At 34.0% G+C, this 16846-nt stretch overlaps 1 protein-coding gene across 1 annotated transcript in view; it reads right to left on the reverse strand.

The window, feature by feature from the left end:
• Positions 1–16846, reverse strand: part of Mdga2 (MAM domain containing glycosylphosphatidylinositol anchor 2) — an 801066-nt gene that overhangs the window by 451106 nt on the left and 333114 nt on the right. The window contains exon 2 of the mRNA XM_004835599.4: positions 6448–6587. Within this exon, the coding sequence (XP_004835656.1) occupies positions 6448–6587 (140 nt within the window). The remainder of the gene's footprint in view (positions 1–6447; positions 6588–16846) is intronic.

Here is a 16846-nt window from a genome sequence, read left to right on the forward strand (position 1 = left end):
CAGTACCTTCCAAGGCCATCCAAAAGCCTTGATAATTTTCTTTCTCCAGACTAAATTACTATGAAAAATGGCCACAGATCCTTTTGGAAAAGGAGTCAGATATTCCTTTTTGTGCAAATTTTAGAGGTATTATCCTATTGAGAGTAGGCCTATCTTCATTGAAATCTGGCTTACCCTTTAACTAATGAGTGTGGACTCCATGAATCAGTCCAGATTTGGAGACTGGATAAATAATCATGATTTTCCATTGTGGTGGAAAATGTCAATCTCTGCAAGGTGTCATTCTTGTATATTTATATGAACCTATTACCACTCTAGCCAGCTTCCTCTGTATTTCACTTAGAAATTATCCATCACTACAAAGTCCTGTTGATAAAAGCATCCTGGCCACTCACTACTCATACCTTCGCAGTCATTTACATCTTATTGAAAATGTCGATGAAGTGCTACTGCCCAACTGCCGCCATTTTAGAATCCTATCATCCTGCTGACTTTAGAGATCTCAGTTCCTAGGCAGCATTTCTTACTGCAAGCCTGTTCTATACCAGAAGATCACCTCTGAGTTTCTCAGAGATGGCAGTGCCCATCTAATCAGTCATTTCTTATAGTGAGTAACATTTTCTGCACCCTCTGAAAAAAAATCATATTCAAATCCTTGTTAACATGTCTACTTCTCTGAACCTTCTGATTGCTTACATCATCTGTTTCTCTACCTCACTTAATCATAAGTCATCATAGTATCTGAATGTAAGAACCATTATAATGGCTTATTAATACCTGCATCCAGATATCCTTATTAATAGTTAAACTCAGGTCATAGAAGAATATTTTTACCTCAACTTTTCCCTGGCTCAAGACCATGAAAATATAGACCCATATTATGTTTAACTTCAAAATTCCATTATAAAATCTCGGCCTGTGATTGAGACTAGTTTCAGTGGGATAGTAGAAATAGTCCATGTACTCTACTCGATTACTTGCAGCTATAGACAATAATAGCTAAGAACTATTAAGTTTAGGGCCGGGGATTTAGTCCAGTGGTTTTGCTGCCTGCTGTGCAAGCTCAAGGATCCGAGTTCAATCCCCAGTACAAAAAAAAAAAAAACAACTATTAAGTTTATAGAAAAAAGTATCATTTTACATCTTAAGTATTAGTTGTAAATATGCTTTGCTAAGGATTTACATTGTGCTGGTTACTCTGTTAAATGGTCTATATGTATTATCTTACTAAGTACATTGAGTAATATTTTTGAGAAAGATTCTGGAACATATGATAAAGGTTTCTTCTAGGTAAAATGTTGTCCACAGAATTAAACAAAACATAACATCTAGGAAAGGAGTAAATAGGTCTAGATCTTCCGGGAAGCAAGAATGACTCTGCATTTCAGATAATTTTAATTAAATTAAAAATATTTAATTAATGTTGATACACTAAGAATAAAAGTAGTAGCAGTTTTTGAGTATATTAAAGTGTTGGTTCTAGAAAGCTTTCCATGTATTATATGAAAATCAGCAGAAGCAAAATTATTTGAAGGTCTGATATCAACTAACAGAAAACACCAAGGCTCCTTCCTAAACAAGCTATGCTGAATTCATTTACTCACATAAATATGAACTTAATAGAGATCTGTATTACCTGAGCCTAGAAGTAGGTACATGTATATGTGGGGTCATTGTGGAAGTAGACAATGATATAGAATTTTTGACCATGAATTTTTGGACCATTGTCCTAAACTCTTCCCACATCTTACACAAAGACTGATTTTTTTTTTTAAGTTTAGTTATTTTAGTTAAAGTTTCTCTTACATGATGAAGATAGATGTAGTTTAGAAAGATATATTACAGCAGAGAAAAATAATTATATAGAATTCCATAATCCACAAAAAGTACAGTAAATGTAGTATTTGACTATTTCTGATTAGATAGTACAATCTATTTTTCCCCATACTGATGAGACATAAGTCTAAATATCTAATATGGCTATTTTTCATGTACATGAACTAATATTTTGTGAGAAATTATTTAATAGACTGAATTTGAAAAGCAGAATGAAAATATAAACTATTTGCCATGAGTAATACACAGATAGCACTAATGGTTTCAAAATGAAGAGAATAGATACCAAGGTTTGCAAATATTTTCATCATGGTAAGAATATCATCTTTGGACCTAAATAGATTTTCATTAACAGGCATAAAAATTTCAATAATTTTACAATAGCTTTGACAGTTAAGGTTATGTTTATAAATAAATTAAATGATTGTATATGATTCTGTTATAAAATTGAAAATGGCCTTGCCTTATTTTTTTATGCCAAAAAAGAAACATTTCTAGGGTTAAGGTTCAATGGCTATACTAGACAACTTCAGTATTTCTTAGATTAATATTTTGGATGTACAAAATTTATTTTAAGTAGTGATTTTAAACCTATTTTAGTGAGGAAAAATATTATCGAAATGAAAACTTACTCAGTAAGCCAGCATATAAAACATATGAAAAAAGAACTGCTTTGGATAAAGCACTTTTTTGTGTGCCCTTTTGTTTCATTTTGGCTTTGAGAAAAGAAGGAAGGTCAGCATTTGCCAGCCTGCCAAATATGCATATCCACATTTATTATTAAAACAAATTCAAAGACCCTCCCATTATACAGGTTTCAATAAAAGTATCTTCCTATAGAAGTCTGAAATAAAGCATACTACTAAGAACTTCTCTTCACAAGTCTGTCATATTTTTTGTCCCAGGGCCTCATTGCAAGAATAATGCAATATCATTAAGATCTGAACATTTATTTGACTGGAGAAAATGAAAAGCCCATTTTATAATTCATAAGAAAGAGAAAAATGCTTGAGGTCAACAGAGAACATATTGAATAACAGCTAAAAAGGATTGAGTTGTCCTCTTTTATGTCAAAATATATGCAAAATTTGATACTGAAAAAGATAATATGAAGAATAAGGCAATTTTGTTAATGATAAAAATAGCATTTTGAAGCTTAGTATCCTGCTTAGATAAGGTGAAGAGAGAAAGAGAAAGAAAAAGGAGAAAAGGACAATAGGCTAGTAATTTATACTGTGAATAAAACAATTTCCAGATGATAAAGTTGTTAAATGTGTAAATATCTATGATAAGAAAAGCATAGAATGTAAGATATTTCAAATAGATGTGAAGAACCCCTTGCTAAAGTATAAAATCCAGAAACCAAAAATGAAAAGATTAAAATGAAATTAAACCTTGAATGAAAATAGCATAAACAACGTAAAAAGACAACACTTTGGTAGGTAAAATTTGCAAAATATTTATTTGCAATTGAATTTATTTACGTAGTATATGAAAGTCTCCACAAGTCTATAAGAAGAGAAGCATCAATCTGGGGAGAAAACAGGATAAAATGAATAACCAATAAGCAAAGGTATATAAATTATTGAAAAACATGTAGCAAAATGTTCAAATTGATGAATAATTAATGCCAACTTGAACTGAAATATAATTTATTTTCTCAAAATAGTAGGACATTATCTACTTGTATGTGTACATATATTGTATATGTACATATATAATATAAAATTAACTCAAGGTGATTCTCTGAAAAAGTTATAATTATGATTCCTTTTGCATAGATAACAAAAGTGAGTGAAAAAGAACACAGAAAGGTTAAGGAACTTCCCCCAAAGTCATATACTAGTCACTGTGGAAGCAAGAAGTCCGATTCCAATACCACTCCATGGTATTAACCTCTTCTTCACTTACTTTATTCCCTTGGATAGATCAATATCCTCAGGCCATGACCCATCTCTAAATAGTATATTTTAAAATAAAATTTAAAGAGTCTAGTGAAAAATGCTGCCTCTGAATATTCTGAGAAATCAACAACCCGTAACTCTCATTGCTACAGGAACATGCAGTGGATTAAGAAACACGGTGAGAGCCAGCAGTGGTGACACCCACTTATACTCCCAGCCAGGAGCTTCCCAAGTTGGAGGCCAGCTTGGGCAACTCAGTTTGACTGCCTCAAAATAAAATAAAAATCAAAGGGGGCAGGGAATGTAGCTCAGTGCTCCCTAAATTCAATCTCCACTACCACAAAAAAGAAAAATTAAAATTAAAAAAAAAACAAAAGCCTGTGCTGAGCGAATGAGAAACTTCTCTCTTCAACCGCTTTCCCAACCATCATCATGCTCGGGTTAGACAAATAAGAAAGTCATTCCAGCTTCCACAATATCAGCCAAGGAAAATCATGCTCAGGACCAGCTGCTGACAGCATGCCCTTTAGTTTCCAGCCAGGATGCCAAGCCCCAGCTGTTCTGTCAAGCCTCCTTTTACAGTCTGTTGACAAAGATGAGGCCTGGTTAATTTTCCAAACAGTCAATAGAGGCTGAAAAGGACTCACCTGCACACACCAAAAAGACTTCTAGGCATGAAAAAAAAATGATATTGAAACAATATCTTTTTTTAGGATCAGAACCCATTGGGGTGATTCCAAACTGGAACAGCAAAGGGAAAAAAAAAGCAAAGATCTACTCCTTTGATTCACAACTTACTGTTATTGGCTAGAGATGAAAGATTATCCTCCTGATTGTGAACATCGAAAGGGAAGGAGAAAATTTTAAAATTGCAATGTTAAAGAAGATACAGGGAGCAGAGAAACTCTTGGGATAAGTTAGACATGGAAACAGGGATTTACATTCTGAAGTAAAATTTGGAAATCAGGTTTGACAAATTCAATGTGGGAATAAGGGGAGTGTCCATGAATCTCCTCTTGCTATAAACTGTCTGCCACGCAGCCCTTGGGGCTTCTTCTGTCTGGACTCTCCCACTGGGATTCCAAATTTTGATGCTGAAATACGTATTCTATTATCTTCAAATTTTAAAGCAAATGTAACCATGTTACAGTAACATTCAATTTTCTTTCAGCTAATAATTTACTGAGTTCTACAATTTCTCTTAATTTCAGTAGTTATTTTCACTGGACTTCTTTCTGTATAAATTTGAAAAAAAAAATGCTTTCCCTACCAGTTTCTGTCTCACTTTTTTTTTTTTTTTTTTTTGGTACTGGGGATCGAACTCAGGTCCCTCTGTTTGCGCAGCAGGCAGTGAAAACACTGAGCTAAATCCCCGGTCCTCTGTATCACATTTTAACAATTATCTCTAGTGACTTTGTTTTGTTTTCTTTTGGAATAATATTTTTCCATTAATATTAATATCCTGGGTCAAATTTGATGGAACTTATTTAAGACAATTTTGTTACTTAATTCACTTTCTGTTCACTGAAAATAAAATTGTATTTATTGTAAATTGTAATTGTTTTAATAATTTTTAGTCTAATTTTTTACTATTTTACATTTTACCAACAGGACTAATTTTATAAAATATATTTGAGCATTTCAGTTTTAGCCATGCTCTTGTCTATTCCTCTACCTATCTTTCTAATGATTCATTCTGTGAAGTAGTTTATTGTTGGTCTTTGTATCAATATGATAATTTCGAAAAGAACCTTAAATATTAAGAGTTCAGCACGGCTGAAGCAAAGAGAAAGTTGAAATAGTGAATTCACAAAATCCCCTCATTGTTCATTCATTTTTCTCTCTGTATCCATGTCAACTGAATTTCTTTCTGTAGCAAAGATACCTTAAATATGTAACTTTTCTGCAAAAGGAGACTTCTTTACTTGCTATAATTGATTATGAATGGGAATTTTAAATTTCATCAGTGTAAATACAAGATAGTAAGAATGGTTAATTAATGAGGAAAACATCCTGAACATTCTTTATTCCAATTAGATATTTTTGCAATATATATTTATTACCTAAAGATGTTACCTTATATATAACCTTCTTTGTGTTTCTGCATGTTTATTTTCTTTGCATATCATTAATAAGTTTCCTACCCTCTGAAGGTCTGAATTTTTGTTTCTGGTATTAAATTAGCCCAAGAAAGCTGTAGCTGATGACTCTGAAAGCCTGAAAGCATGTAGCACCCATAAAGATTTGTTTTCCACATTTTTCTACAAATACAGTGACTATGAATGAGGAAGGTACACATGACCTCATGTATCACATTTTTCAAGGCAAATGCCTCTGTGGCTGCAATTATGTCATCATGAAATCATGTGCCACATTCTAAAATAAACTCATTGCCATATGAATTGTTATCATACTAAGTTATTTTTGTAGATGTCTTTTTAACAGCTTTGGAAGTGTCTTCTAAATTTCCCACAATACAAAAACAAAAAATTCTTGTCTCATCTTGTACAGACAAATACTTGCTGATATATTCAGAAATCACCACTGTTGTTCTGTATTGTACAGTACACACACGTGTGTGTGAGTTATACACATTCACATATGTGTGCACATACACACAGGTTTTGCTCAGTCTTCCAAAACAGTTTTTTTTACTTCCATGAAAACACCAAGAGGGTTTTCCCCAATGTCACAGCTCGGGACTCACCTGTGGACGTGGGTGTCCGGTGACCAGACAAGTCAATTCTAGGGTTTCTCCTTCCCGGATTGTGTAGACTCTTTCAGAGTAGCGTTCCTCCTCAATGTTACAGGCCAAGCCGGAGTGCACAATGCGAACGGTGGGGGGAGCTGTCCAGTCAGGAAGAAAAGAGACAAAATACATAAAAAGCTAAGTAAATTCCTTCCCATGAGCCATCTTGATTGCACGAGTAATTCTTACCAACTGCACCATAGTCTGATCCATCAGTTTTAATGCTTTGAGTTTCCCCAAGAGATCAAAAACTCTACAGGGCACAAAGCTTAAAATGAATTTAGTATTCACCAACACATTCTTAAAATGCAAAGGGGAACAGAGTAATGGGAAAAAATGATGCCTGTAGAAATCACCACGGGAAAATTTGATTGTTAAAATCTGAGAAGTTCTCTTCCTTTCTGAAATCAAACTTTAATATAGTAAGGAATGTGTACCCAAAACAGGTAATGCCAAAGAAAGAAGACTATGGAAAGTGAAAAAGGAATTTGAATTAAAGACATTGGCATTTATAAAAGTCCTCAGGTGCAAGAAAGAAGCTAAGGAGTAAGAAAGTTTGGCTCTTGGGAGGTGAACACCTACTTCATCTCATTATGTACAGGCTCCAATTTAGATACAAAAAAAAAGATAATCACTGAATTAATACTTTGATGATGGGAGTAAATCACTGATGTCTAAAATATCTAATTCAAGGGGAACTCAGCTTTCATGGAGCTAAATTCTTAAACATATTTTTTCTTCTTCTTCAGTATATAAAGGCCAATAAGACTTGACTACCACTCCTTGACTTGTATATCACTGAAAAGCAGCAACATAAAAAAAATTCTACAAATCATGAAAAATTGTTAGCTAATAAGTATTCTATCTGCTATCGTGTAGATTACCGACACTATTATAAACTGACTGGAGATCATCCCCATGTATGAACACAATATTTTTATTTGTAATCCATTTGGGAATGGAAGATAAAATATTATTTTAATTAAATGAGCATGAAGACTATACGTGTGTATATATATGTGTGTGTGTGTGTGTGTGTGTGTGTGTGTATACATATATATATGCAAATGACAATGGTCTAAAGAATTTCCTGACAAAAATTTTCAATCTAAATAGCAGTAATCTTAATAGAACCTGCAATTTTCTAAAAATAAATGCTGGAATGTTTTTAGTGGTTTTTTTAGCATTCAAAAAACCGTGAATCCTATAAGACTGGAAATGAATTTAGTGATTTTCTGAAGAAGCAAAAAAAAAGATTATAAAGTCATCTTTATGGGAAAATTCCTTCTTCGAAAATCTGTGTTTTGATATCACAATAGAATAGATAGTTTTGATTATGTAAACTCTGCATTAGATAACATAACTGCATAGGCCACCCATAAAGCAGGATAATTTAAAAGGGCATATTTTATTATCTTTCTCAATTTCAGTCAGAAAAAAGATGGAGAAGCCCACTTCTGAATAACAAATAATTGCTTATCTCCATTTCTTTATGGCCAAGTACAGTTCTGTTCTTTAACCTTAAAATCCGAGACCTGCTCTCCAATATCCATTATCAAATGAGAGAAAAGTTTTCAAACATAGGGTAAGAATTAAAAGTGTTTCTACTAAAATATTCCTTACATTTAATATGCATAATAAACACCCCCCAAAAACCTGATTTAACTAAACTATGAAGTAAATACAGATAAACTGACACATCTATAAAAACTACAGAATTTTGCATTTTTACCAAACACTCCAAGTAATTACAGTGGCACTGATACTTAGACTAGATTATTAGAAATATTTTTCAAGTCTTATAAATATTTGTTAAAAAAAAGAAAAAAATGCCCTAATGGATAAAATGTTTTTTCCCTTTGACATTTCTAAGTAACTAAACTTCACACTATACATCATTTCACTGGTTTGGAATATTAAATGATGCTTGAATCAAATGTTTACTTGGTCTACAAAATCAATTTATCAAAATCTTTCTACAATGTCTTTGGATACTGTCTAGACATCATAATAATTTTTTAGGTTTTATGACATTAGAAAATTTTATTTTTAGTGCTTCTCTCTGTGCTCTGATGTTTCACACGATGTTTTCTACAAATCATTTCTGACAGTGATCAAATTTAGACTTCAATTTAGATAAGTATTACTAGTGAGGTACTTATTTTAAGGTATCTGTCTTGTGTAATTATATACATGCTACAGAATTTAAACAACTGATGACAATAAATAAATGCTTACAAAACAAAAATAGAAAAAATTAAATAGAAGATACAGAACTTTATCTTGAAATAAATTTCAACCTAGAAATAGCTTAATACGTAATGGCCCGCATGTTTATTAATATATCTAATTATACAGTTACATGGCATCTTTTCCAGACTAATTTCTACCTGTTATTTTTGTTTTAACTTCAAATCAGTGCATAGTATTGTTATTTTTAAGATATATGTTTCAAATGCATCATTATGCAAATAAGTAGCTTTATTTAAACCACTTAAATTATACAGTAGGCAAATTGTGACATTTATAAGGGTTAATTTTCTGCTATTTTCTTCTATATTTTAACACATTCTTGGAAAAGGTAATTGGTTACATACTTCATCATCATGACGTTACCACCTATTCCTGCAGGTGGATGAAATATTCCACAAACTTTCATTCTAAACGCATATTCATTAAAATAGATGCTTAGTACTTTAGCTGCTCAGTTATAAGTTAAGCATTTTGGAAGATGTCATTAATTCTTCCCTCTGCATAACGCAGACCCAAGAGGGCTTTAGATCTCATCTAAGTCAATGCTCTCACTTCCAGATTAGACCAAGAAAGCTTGAGTACATCAAGACACCGTCACAGTCTTCTAGCTATCTACAGCCAAATGAACCAAAAATCACTTTGTTCTTTTCACAACTTGGTGGTGTCTATTAGACTATGTCTGTCACTAGCTCCTTTTTAAAATCCACCTCGACTAGACTAAAGGAAGTAGACCACCATAATTAGATGAACAACATTAGTAGTATAATTGTTCCAAACTTAACCAATATAGGATTGTCTCTATTCACCATCCTGCCTTCAGACCCTGTCAAATCCATAATATCTTTCAACTGTCAAAACTGTATTTTGAGGTTTCCCATTTTCATCATATTTCTTGCCTGAGAACAAGTAAAGTCTCCCCATGACTTTTCACAGAGTCCCAATCCCTTTGAGTGGTTGGCAATTATGTCCTCTCTTAAGGGGAGCATGTAATTGACTAACCAACCTGAACCCCCATTTCTCTGTAATGTCATCAATGTATCCTCAGCAAGAAGGAGCCTGGAGACTTGAAGTGTCTTTGGTCATGATGTTCCCCTATCCAGAATTCCCAGATTGAAGTTTGCATCCCTCATCCTCATATCTTCTTGCATTATTAAATGATGGTTCTTTCTTTTTTCCCAGGAGACATGTATTGCCTCGTGATTCTCCTTTTTCTTAACACCCTATCTTGATGTTAAAGACCTCAGTGCCATCATGAACATCATATTTCACATCTGTTCCACAGGACATAATTCAGAACACATAGTAGCTATTTATTTAATAACCAACAAATAATTTCTGTTGTAGCAAATATCACTAACCGTATAACAATATCAACCTCTTTTAGGAAATTATCGTCTATTATGGCACTGAATTTACTTACTTTAAATATAAATGTAATTTACTATATTATATCAGAAGCAAGGCAAACTTTATCCCCTGCTTTGTTGGAAAAAAGCTCCAATTCATCTTTTGAAACTGGACCAAGTGTTATGTTCTTCTTTGCTCTGTACAGTCAGCAATGAATTAAAATGGTGAAATATTGCATAAGGCCTCTACTCATCCAAATTTTCTTGAAATAAACCAAATCTCATGACTTTCCTGACATTAATCATATCAGCTACCTTAATTTGAGTATGTTGGCTTTGGGCTCAAGGAGTCACTTAAAAGGGCAAAAAAAGGTGCTTTTATCTTGTTAGCATACACTTTTGAAAGTTAAACCAAATTCTGTCTGCATCCTATTGGAGAAAGAACACAAATAAATTATTCTTCAATGGCAACAACCAGGTGCATTTTTATCCTTTTATGTCATATAAAGAATTCAAATATGTATTTATTGAGCAACTGCTACAGCAGACATGAGGCTATTCAAGAAGATTAATGTCATGAGCAGTATCTTCTAAGGGCTTACTGCTTATTGGATTTGTCCTATTCATTAAAAATAAAAATCACAGTTGAACAGAATAGGTACTCTAACAGAAAGAAACAAAAAATATATGAAGACAAAGCAGAGGGGAAATAAATCCAGGAGAATCCAACAGGTTTCTCAAAGTCAGTGACATTTAACCTAAGTTTGGAAAAATTCTTGTGAGAAGAAAGGGAAGTGGAAGGGCATTCCAAAGAGAGAAAATAGTTTTCCTAAGGATGTCTGTAAGACACTGGCTCTTGTGTTCCTAAAGTAATAACATTAAAATGTGGCCTATGTCGTGTATAATTTACTCCAAGCCTCCATGGTGGTACCATGTGCTGTTCTGTTTCCAGGCATAGGAGAGACACTGTACAGGGCCTGAGGATGGATATGAAGGGAGAGATGTATTTTAGGGGTCTTGTCTGACAGTCTTGTCTGACAACTGAATGTAGAGGCGAGGGAGGAGTTCAGATGACTTTAAAGTTTGTACCTTGCTTAACTACGTGAACAAGATACCTTCTTGGTCACTATGGAGCTCACATCACTCACAGTGGGGAGCAGCTCAAGAGGAAGGCAACTCTGGCCACATTGCGTACCACTTGTCAGAGCGAGCACTTTAAAGACATTTTTTCCAGTAACAGGTACAGTTCCCAAAGGTTGTGCTCTTAGTAGACCAACCATAATTGTTTTGGTTTTAGGAGTTTTCTCTGCTGTCAGACCCCCAAGAGCAAGCTGTGTGTTTAGTAAATTGCTCAAATAACTATTGTCTGGGAATTCCAGTTGCCACTACAATGTTGGTATTCTTCTACACTATATCAATGCAACTTATGTTCTTAGAGCCAATAACAGATCTCTTGGGATGAACATTATGGACTATGTCTTAGAAATTTCAGTGGCGAGATCAGTAAACCACCTGTACCAACATCCCTGACACACTTGAGTTTGGAGAGAGGCAAAGGGAGAGTGGAGACAAACCTTACTATTTTCACATATCTGGGAAGAAGTAAGTGTTAGAATGCGTTACACCATTTTCTTAGCTGTCATTTCATTTTACTTATCTGAACATAATAACAACTGAATATTCCTTCCAACTTTCTATGCATTTAAGTTATGTTCTTTCATAAAATACATTTCATTTTCTACATTTTACACTTAGCTAATCAGCAATATCCATGATTGGTTTCTTCTGTTAATTTCACAATTTTGAATATGGCACATTTGCATAGTTCTAGGATATGGTGCCTTGTGTTCTTTTTTCCTCTTTCTTAGCTGAGTTAGTGATTTAAGATAGGATCTGAGACTTCTCACCACTTGTCACAATGAGGAACCAGTCTAGCTTTAAATTAAGTACTTTGCATGTAGGCCTAGTCTACAGCTATTCCTTTTATTGGTGACACCTCCCTTGTCTAATATGGTTTTCCTAGTCTAGTTGTTGTATATATTCTATTATTACAACTTCAGATAAAGAAGAGAAGAATATAAAGATTTTGAGCAAAAACAGTGGAGAATTCAGTTTTGGATGGTGATGATGAGCTGACCAATGACTGATAAGTTACTGCTAGACCAGCAGAAGTAAAGCTTTTAAATGACAGAATAGCAGAGCAATAAAACTGTGACAATTCATAAACAGAGATGCCAAAGCCAGAGACTTAACATGATTACAAAGTACAAGAGACAGAAGGAGAACAAGGAAAACACAATGCTTTAGGAGTTATAGGAAGAAAGGCTGGAAGACACAGAATCCTCCATGAGGAGCACAAACAAAAGCTCAAGATCAATGCCATGGATAGCACTGGTACATTTTGAGGAAGAAGTAGTTATAGAGCAATGGAATCAAAAGTTGAATGATGATGGGCCAGGGATTTAGGGTACTGCAAAATAAAAGATGAATGATGTCAGATTTTATTGAAGAGAAAATTCTTGGTAGGTCAAATCAAGCTTAGAGAAAAAAAGGAAAATTTATTGAGAATTGTTGATATGTAAAAATGCTTGGTGAGTCAAAATTATTATTATTTTTTTTTGGTACCAGGGATCGAACTCAGGATCTTGCACTTGTGAGGCAGGCAGCGGAACCACTAAGCGAAATCCCCAGCCCCCAAAATTAAATATTTTAACATACTGTACAATCACCATCCCAGGATTACAAAGAATAAATATTTAATTTTTAAGTAAACAAATCTTTATGTCTGCACTTTCAATATAACTGTAACTTTTGGCCAATATACTACAGTATTTTCTAGGATCTTTTATTATTATTTTAAAGTAAATTTACCTAAACTCCAACTTTATTTTCTTTCCTCCTTTTATTCCTTTCCTCTTCTTCTTTTACAACTTGAATTTTGCAAACTTCATACCACATAGGTATGTGTATCTATGTACACTGTGTAATCTCTTCTATAAAATAACAGCTGGATGAAGGGAGGGGTGAACAGATAGGGAAAGCGTCATAAAAAGAATTAAGATATGCTATATATGTGCACTAATGCTCCACAATGAATATAGGCATTATATACAACAAACATGCACTAAAAAACAAAAATTAAAAATAGGATGTTAGCCAATCATGGTTGATTTCACAGTTTATAGATATATTTAACCTCTCCCTATTGAAAATAACAGTGACAAAACAACATTTATTGGTTCATCAAGAGAAACACATACATACTTCGCAATCTACTGTCCACCTCAGTCTGCCTTCTCCCCTTATCATTTTGCATTTGTAGAAGTATTGGGCAGAAAAACAGAACACCATGTTGGTTAAGCTGCTATTGTTTTCATGATCTTCACCTCTTACCTCTCCTTCAGTCTTTGCTTACCTCTGTTTGCTTCCTATGGAAAGACGTTTTGAAATTACGTGCTTACTCTACCCTTCCAAACAATATAGATGACTGTTACCATATTACCGTATTACCATACCATCCTACTACCATAACTCACTGCACTTGAGAAAACAAACACATCCAAACATACACAAAAGTCAAACGTTCAGTTTTTATGTCAATTCCAGTAATAGTCTCAAAAACATTTGAAATGTTTCTGTTGTCATTTAAACTTCACTAGGACAATATTCTGATATACAAGCAATATATAGGTTATTTTATATCAAGCTTTATTGTATTTTTTGATTATTTTCAATTAACTGGATTTTTAGCATCAATATGAGCTTATTTTCCCCACTCCCTGATATTGCCTCCCTCTCCCCAAATTTGATTAATACTGTATTTCTGTCTACTAGAGGGTAATACATTTTATCTTTATTTGATGAACTATAAAATGAAAGTAGCAAAAGCCTATTGATTACGTTGGATTTAATAAAAAAGATCCTATCTACCCCATCTGACTCTGGTGAAAAGCTTTGATTATGAAAAGTTTTGAATATTGTGTATTATCCTCAGTACATGTTGAGCAGTACATGTTGAACCTCTCTGACTCACCAAAGCTCAAACTAGAGTAAGAAAATTATACTTTAAAGTCCCTAGGTTTAAAAGGCAGTCATTAATGTATTGTGAATTAACCAAACTTGGCCTAATATTTTAAATTAGTCTGACTTTAAAGCAAGCTAGCTATTTACACGAAATATTTTTTAAGAAGATGGAAGAAAGTTTATGATCAACAGAAAATAGCAACATTGACTAACAATTCAATTATGTAATTAAGTTTTAATATGAATCTAAAAGTGCAATTTACAAATTAATGCTAAAACTGATAAAAGCAATAATGTTTTCTATAAAAACTATCTTGTAGGGTCATTTTTCTTGTAATATTGTTCAATCAAGGTATTAACTTTATAGAAAACTGAATACAAAATTGAAAAATAATAATCTGAATTATAAGCCAGAAAACAACAGGTATGTGTCCTTTTTATCAAAGCTCTGTAAATTTAAGAATTTTATTCAATGAAGGTATCCACATTTACACCTTCATATATTTGTATTTTCATCTCAAGTATTTCCCATTAATATCTAAAGCTAACATTTCCAAAACCATCATACGATAGATAAAAAATTTCAAGGTTGCAGAAAATGTAAGATTCTTAACAATTCTTTCGAATACAGCATGTGACAATTCTGCTAAGCTGCCTGCCGGACACTAACACAGACGTGCCTGGTGCCAGCATCTCCATTTCAACTTCAGTGCTTCCCTTTCTTCCTTCCCTTTCTTCTCAATATTTCCTAGAACAATTTACCCACCTCTGGGAAATATTTGAAAATCCATCAGATACTTCATTATTCTCTTATTTTTCTCACACAGGATTTTTTGCAAGCAGAGTTCCCCACCATGAAGGAATTATTGTGAGCAAGTGAGCTTTCCCCTCTGGGATTAGGAATGTGAGAGTCTATACATATGCAAGCTCCTACTTCTGTTAGGTCCCAGGAAAATCCTGAATTGTCTCTGACTAAAAGTTCAATCAGGTCCTAGTTAGTCACTTTTAGATTAAAAAAAATAACTACTCCAGGAATATTGGAGACTAGGCCATAGACTATCAAGACAAGCAGAAAAAAAAAAAACCAACAAAAACAAAAACTTTAGATAAACACAAGAGCTCTTTCCTTGCTTTTATGGCTCCCTTCTTTATGCGTTTTGAAATTGGTGCAGGGAACCGTTAAGGAGGCAGGGTGGGTTACAGCACTGAGGGAGGTGGCAGCATTTGGTCTTTCAATCTTTCAGCAGATCTCCCCCTCTAAATCATACTTTTGAAATGCCTTCCTCTTATCAGTGTCAGAGGCCATATGTTATTTGGCCAATGAACTCCATGGCTTTTGAACCAAATCTTTATCTCCTACAAATTAGCACTTTAAGCCATCAGACTCCAAAGGCACAGGGACTGTCAACATCATTTCTTTTTAATTCACATGGACTGAAATATATACCTGGATATATTCATCCTTGTTTAAAATCAAGATTTTTTCAGATTTCTTGGAAATAACCACAAAGCTTCTGTACATACTAAACCACTGAAATTAGTCTCACCATTGTGTTCAAACTTAATCACTAATTGGTTATTTAGAGAGAGCTATTCTTTCAGCCTAGCTCATCAAGAAACAAATGAGATTTACTACAAAATAAGCAGAAAAACGAAAACTTCAATTTGTCCAAGAATAGGAATGGCATGGAGAGAATTTTGAGGATCTGACCTGCCGACTGTCCCATTTCTTCTCTCCATTGACAAATAGCTGCCCCTTCTTGGAACTAACCCCAAGAATGACAAGCTCCTCAGCATGTCACCAAGGTACTTTTGAAGCCTAGAAGAAGCACTGCAGTAGACACATATCCAAACTGTGGCTCTTTTCTCCTCTGCATGAGGCAGAAGAACAGTTACAAGTGGTACTGATTCAGAGGACTGTTCCAGGAATGACACGCTGAAGGACGGAGAACTTACTGCCTTGTGTGATGAATGTTATTTTGGTGACTCCGGCCTTCTCCAAAATCCTCCAAAATGTGTTTTGATTTCCATTTGAAAACATGAACACTTCCACTTATGGTAAGGGAACAGCCAAAGCTTACTTTTTTCTTTGGTTCTGCCTTACACTAGAAACAAATCTTTCATTTTTTCATGATACATCTCCATTTTAAGAAAGCCAAGACATTATGTATTTGGGATTTAGGGGCTAAAAATCGAGTCTCAGAAAAAGAAGTATCCATCATTTTATTCTGTTAAGCAAAGGATAGTTTTGTTAAATTATTTGGTGCCATACGACTTCAGAGTAAAATATTGGTCTAAATCACAAAATATAAAACATAAGCAAATATCAGTAAATTCAATTTTTAAATTACTATCTTTCAACAATTCCAAAGTAAGATATACAAGACTAAATTGCCCCAAATTTCTGCTCAAACAATTTGACGTCCATCTGTTTGAAGAAAAACTTGTTTCTTTTGTTTTGTTTTATGTATCTACTTTTTTAACTATTAATGTGTATTAATTTTAGAAATCAGTGAGTTTCGCCGTGATACTTCCATACATGAATACATCCTGCTTTGATCATATCCACCCTCCCTTCTATCCTATTTTACCCTCATTCTCTCCGCCCCTACAACTGGCCCTGTGGGTTTCTCCGAGGGTGAACAGGCTGCCCTCGGACCTGTCATCTCCCCCACCCCAGTCTCCAGGGCCCGGGGACTGGGTCCACACAGGTACCTGTGCACTTCCGGCTTCCC

Source organism: Heterocephalus glaber, unplaced genomic scaffold (genome assembly GCF_053883595.1).
Source record: "Heterocephalus glaber isolate CG9 unplaced genomic scaffold, H.glaber_assembly_v1.0 deba00000901, whole genome shotgun sequence".
Lineage (NCBI taxonomy): Eukaryota > Metazoa > Chordata > Mammalia > Rodentia > Bathyergidae > Heterocephalus > Heterocephalus glaber.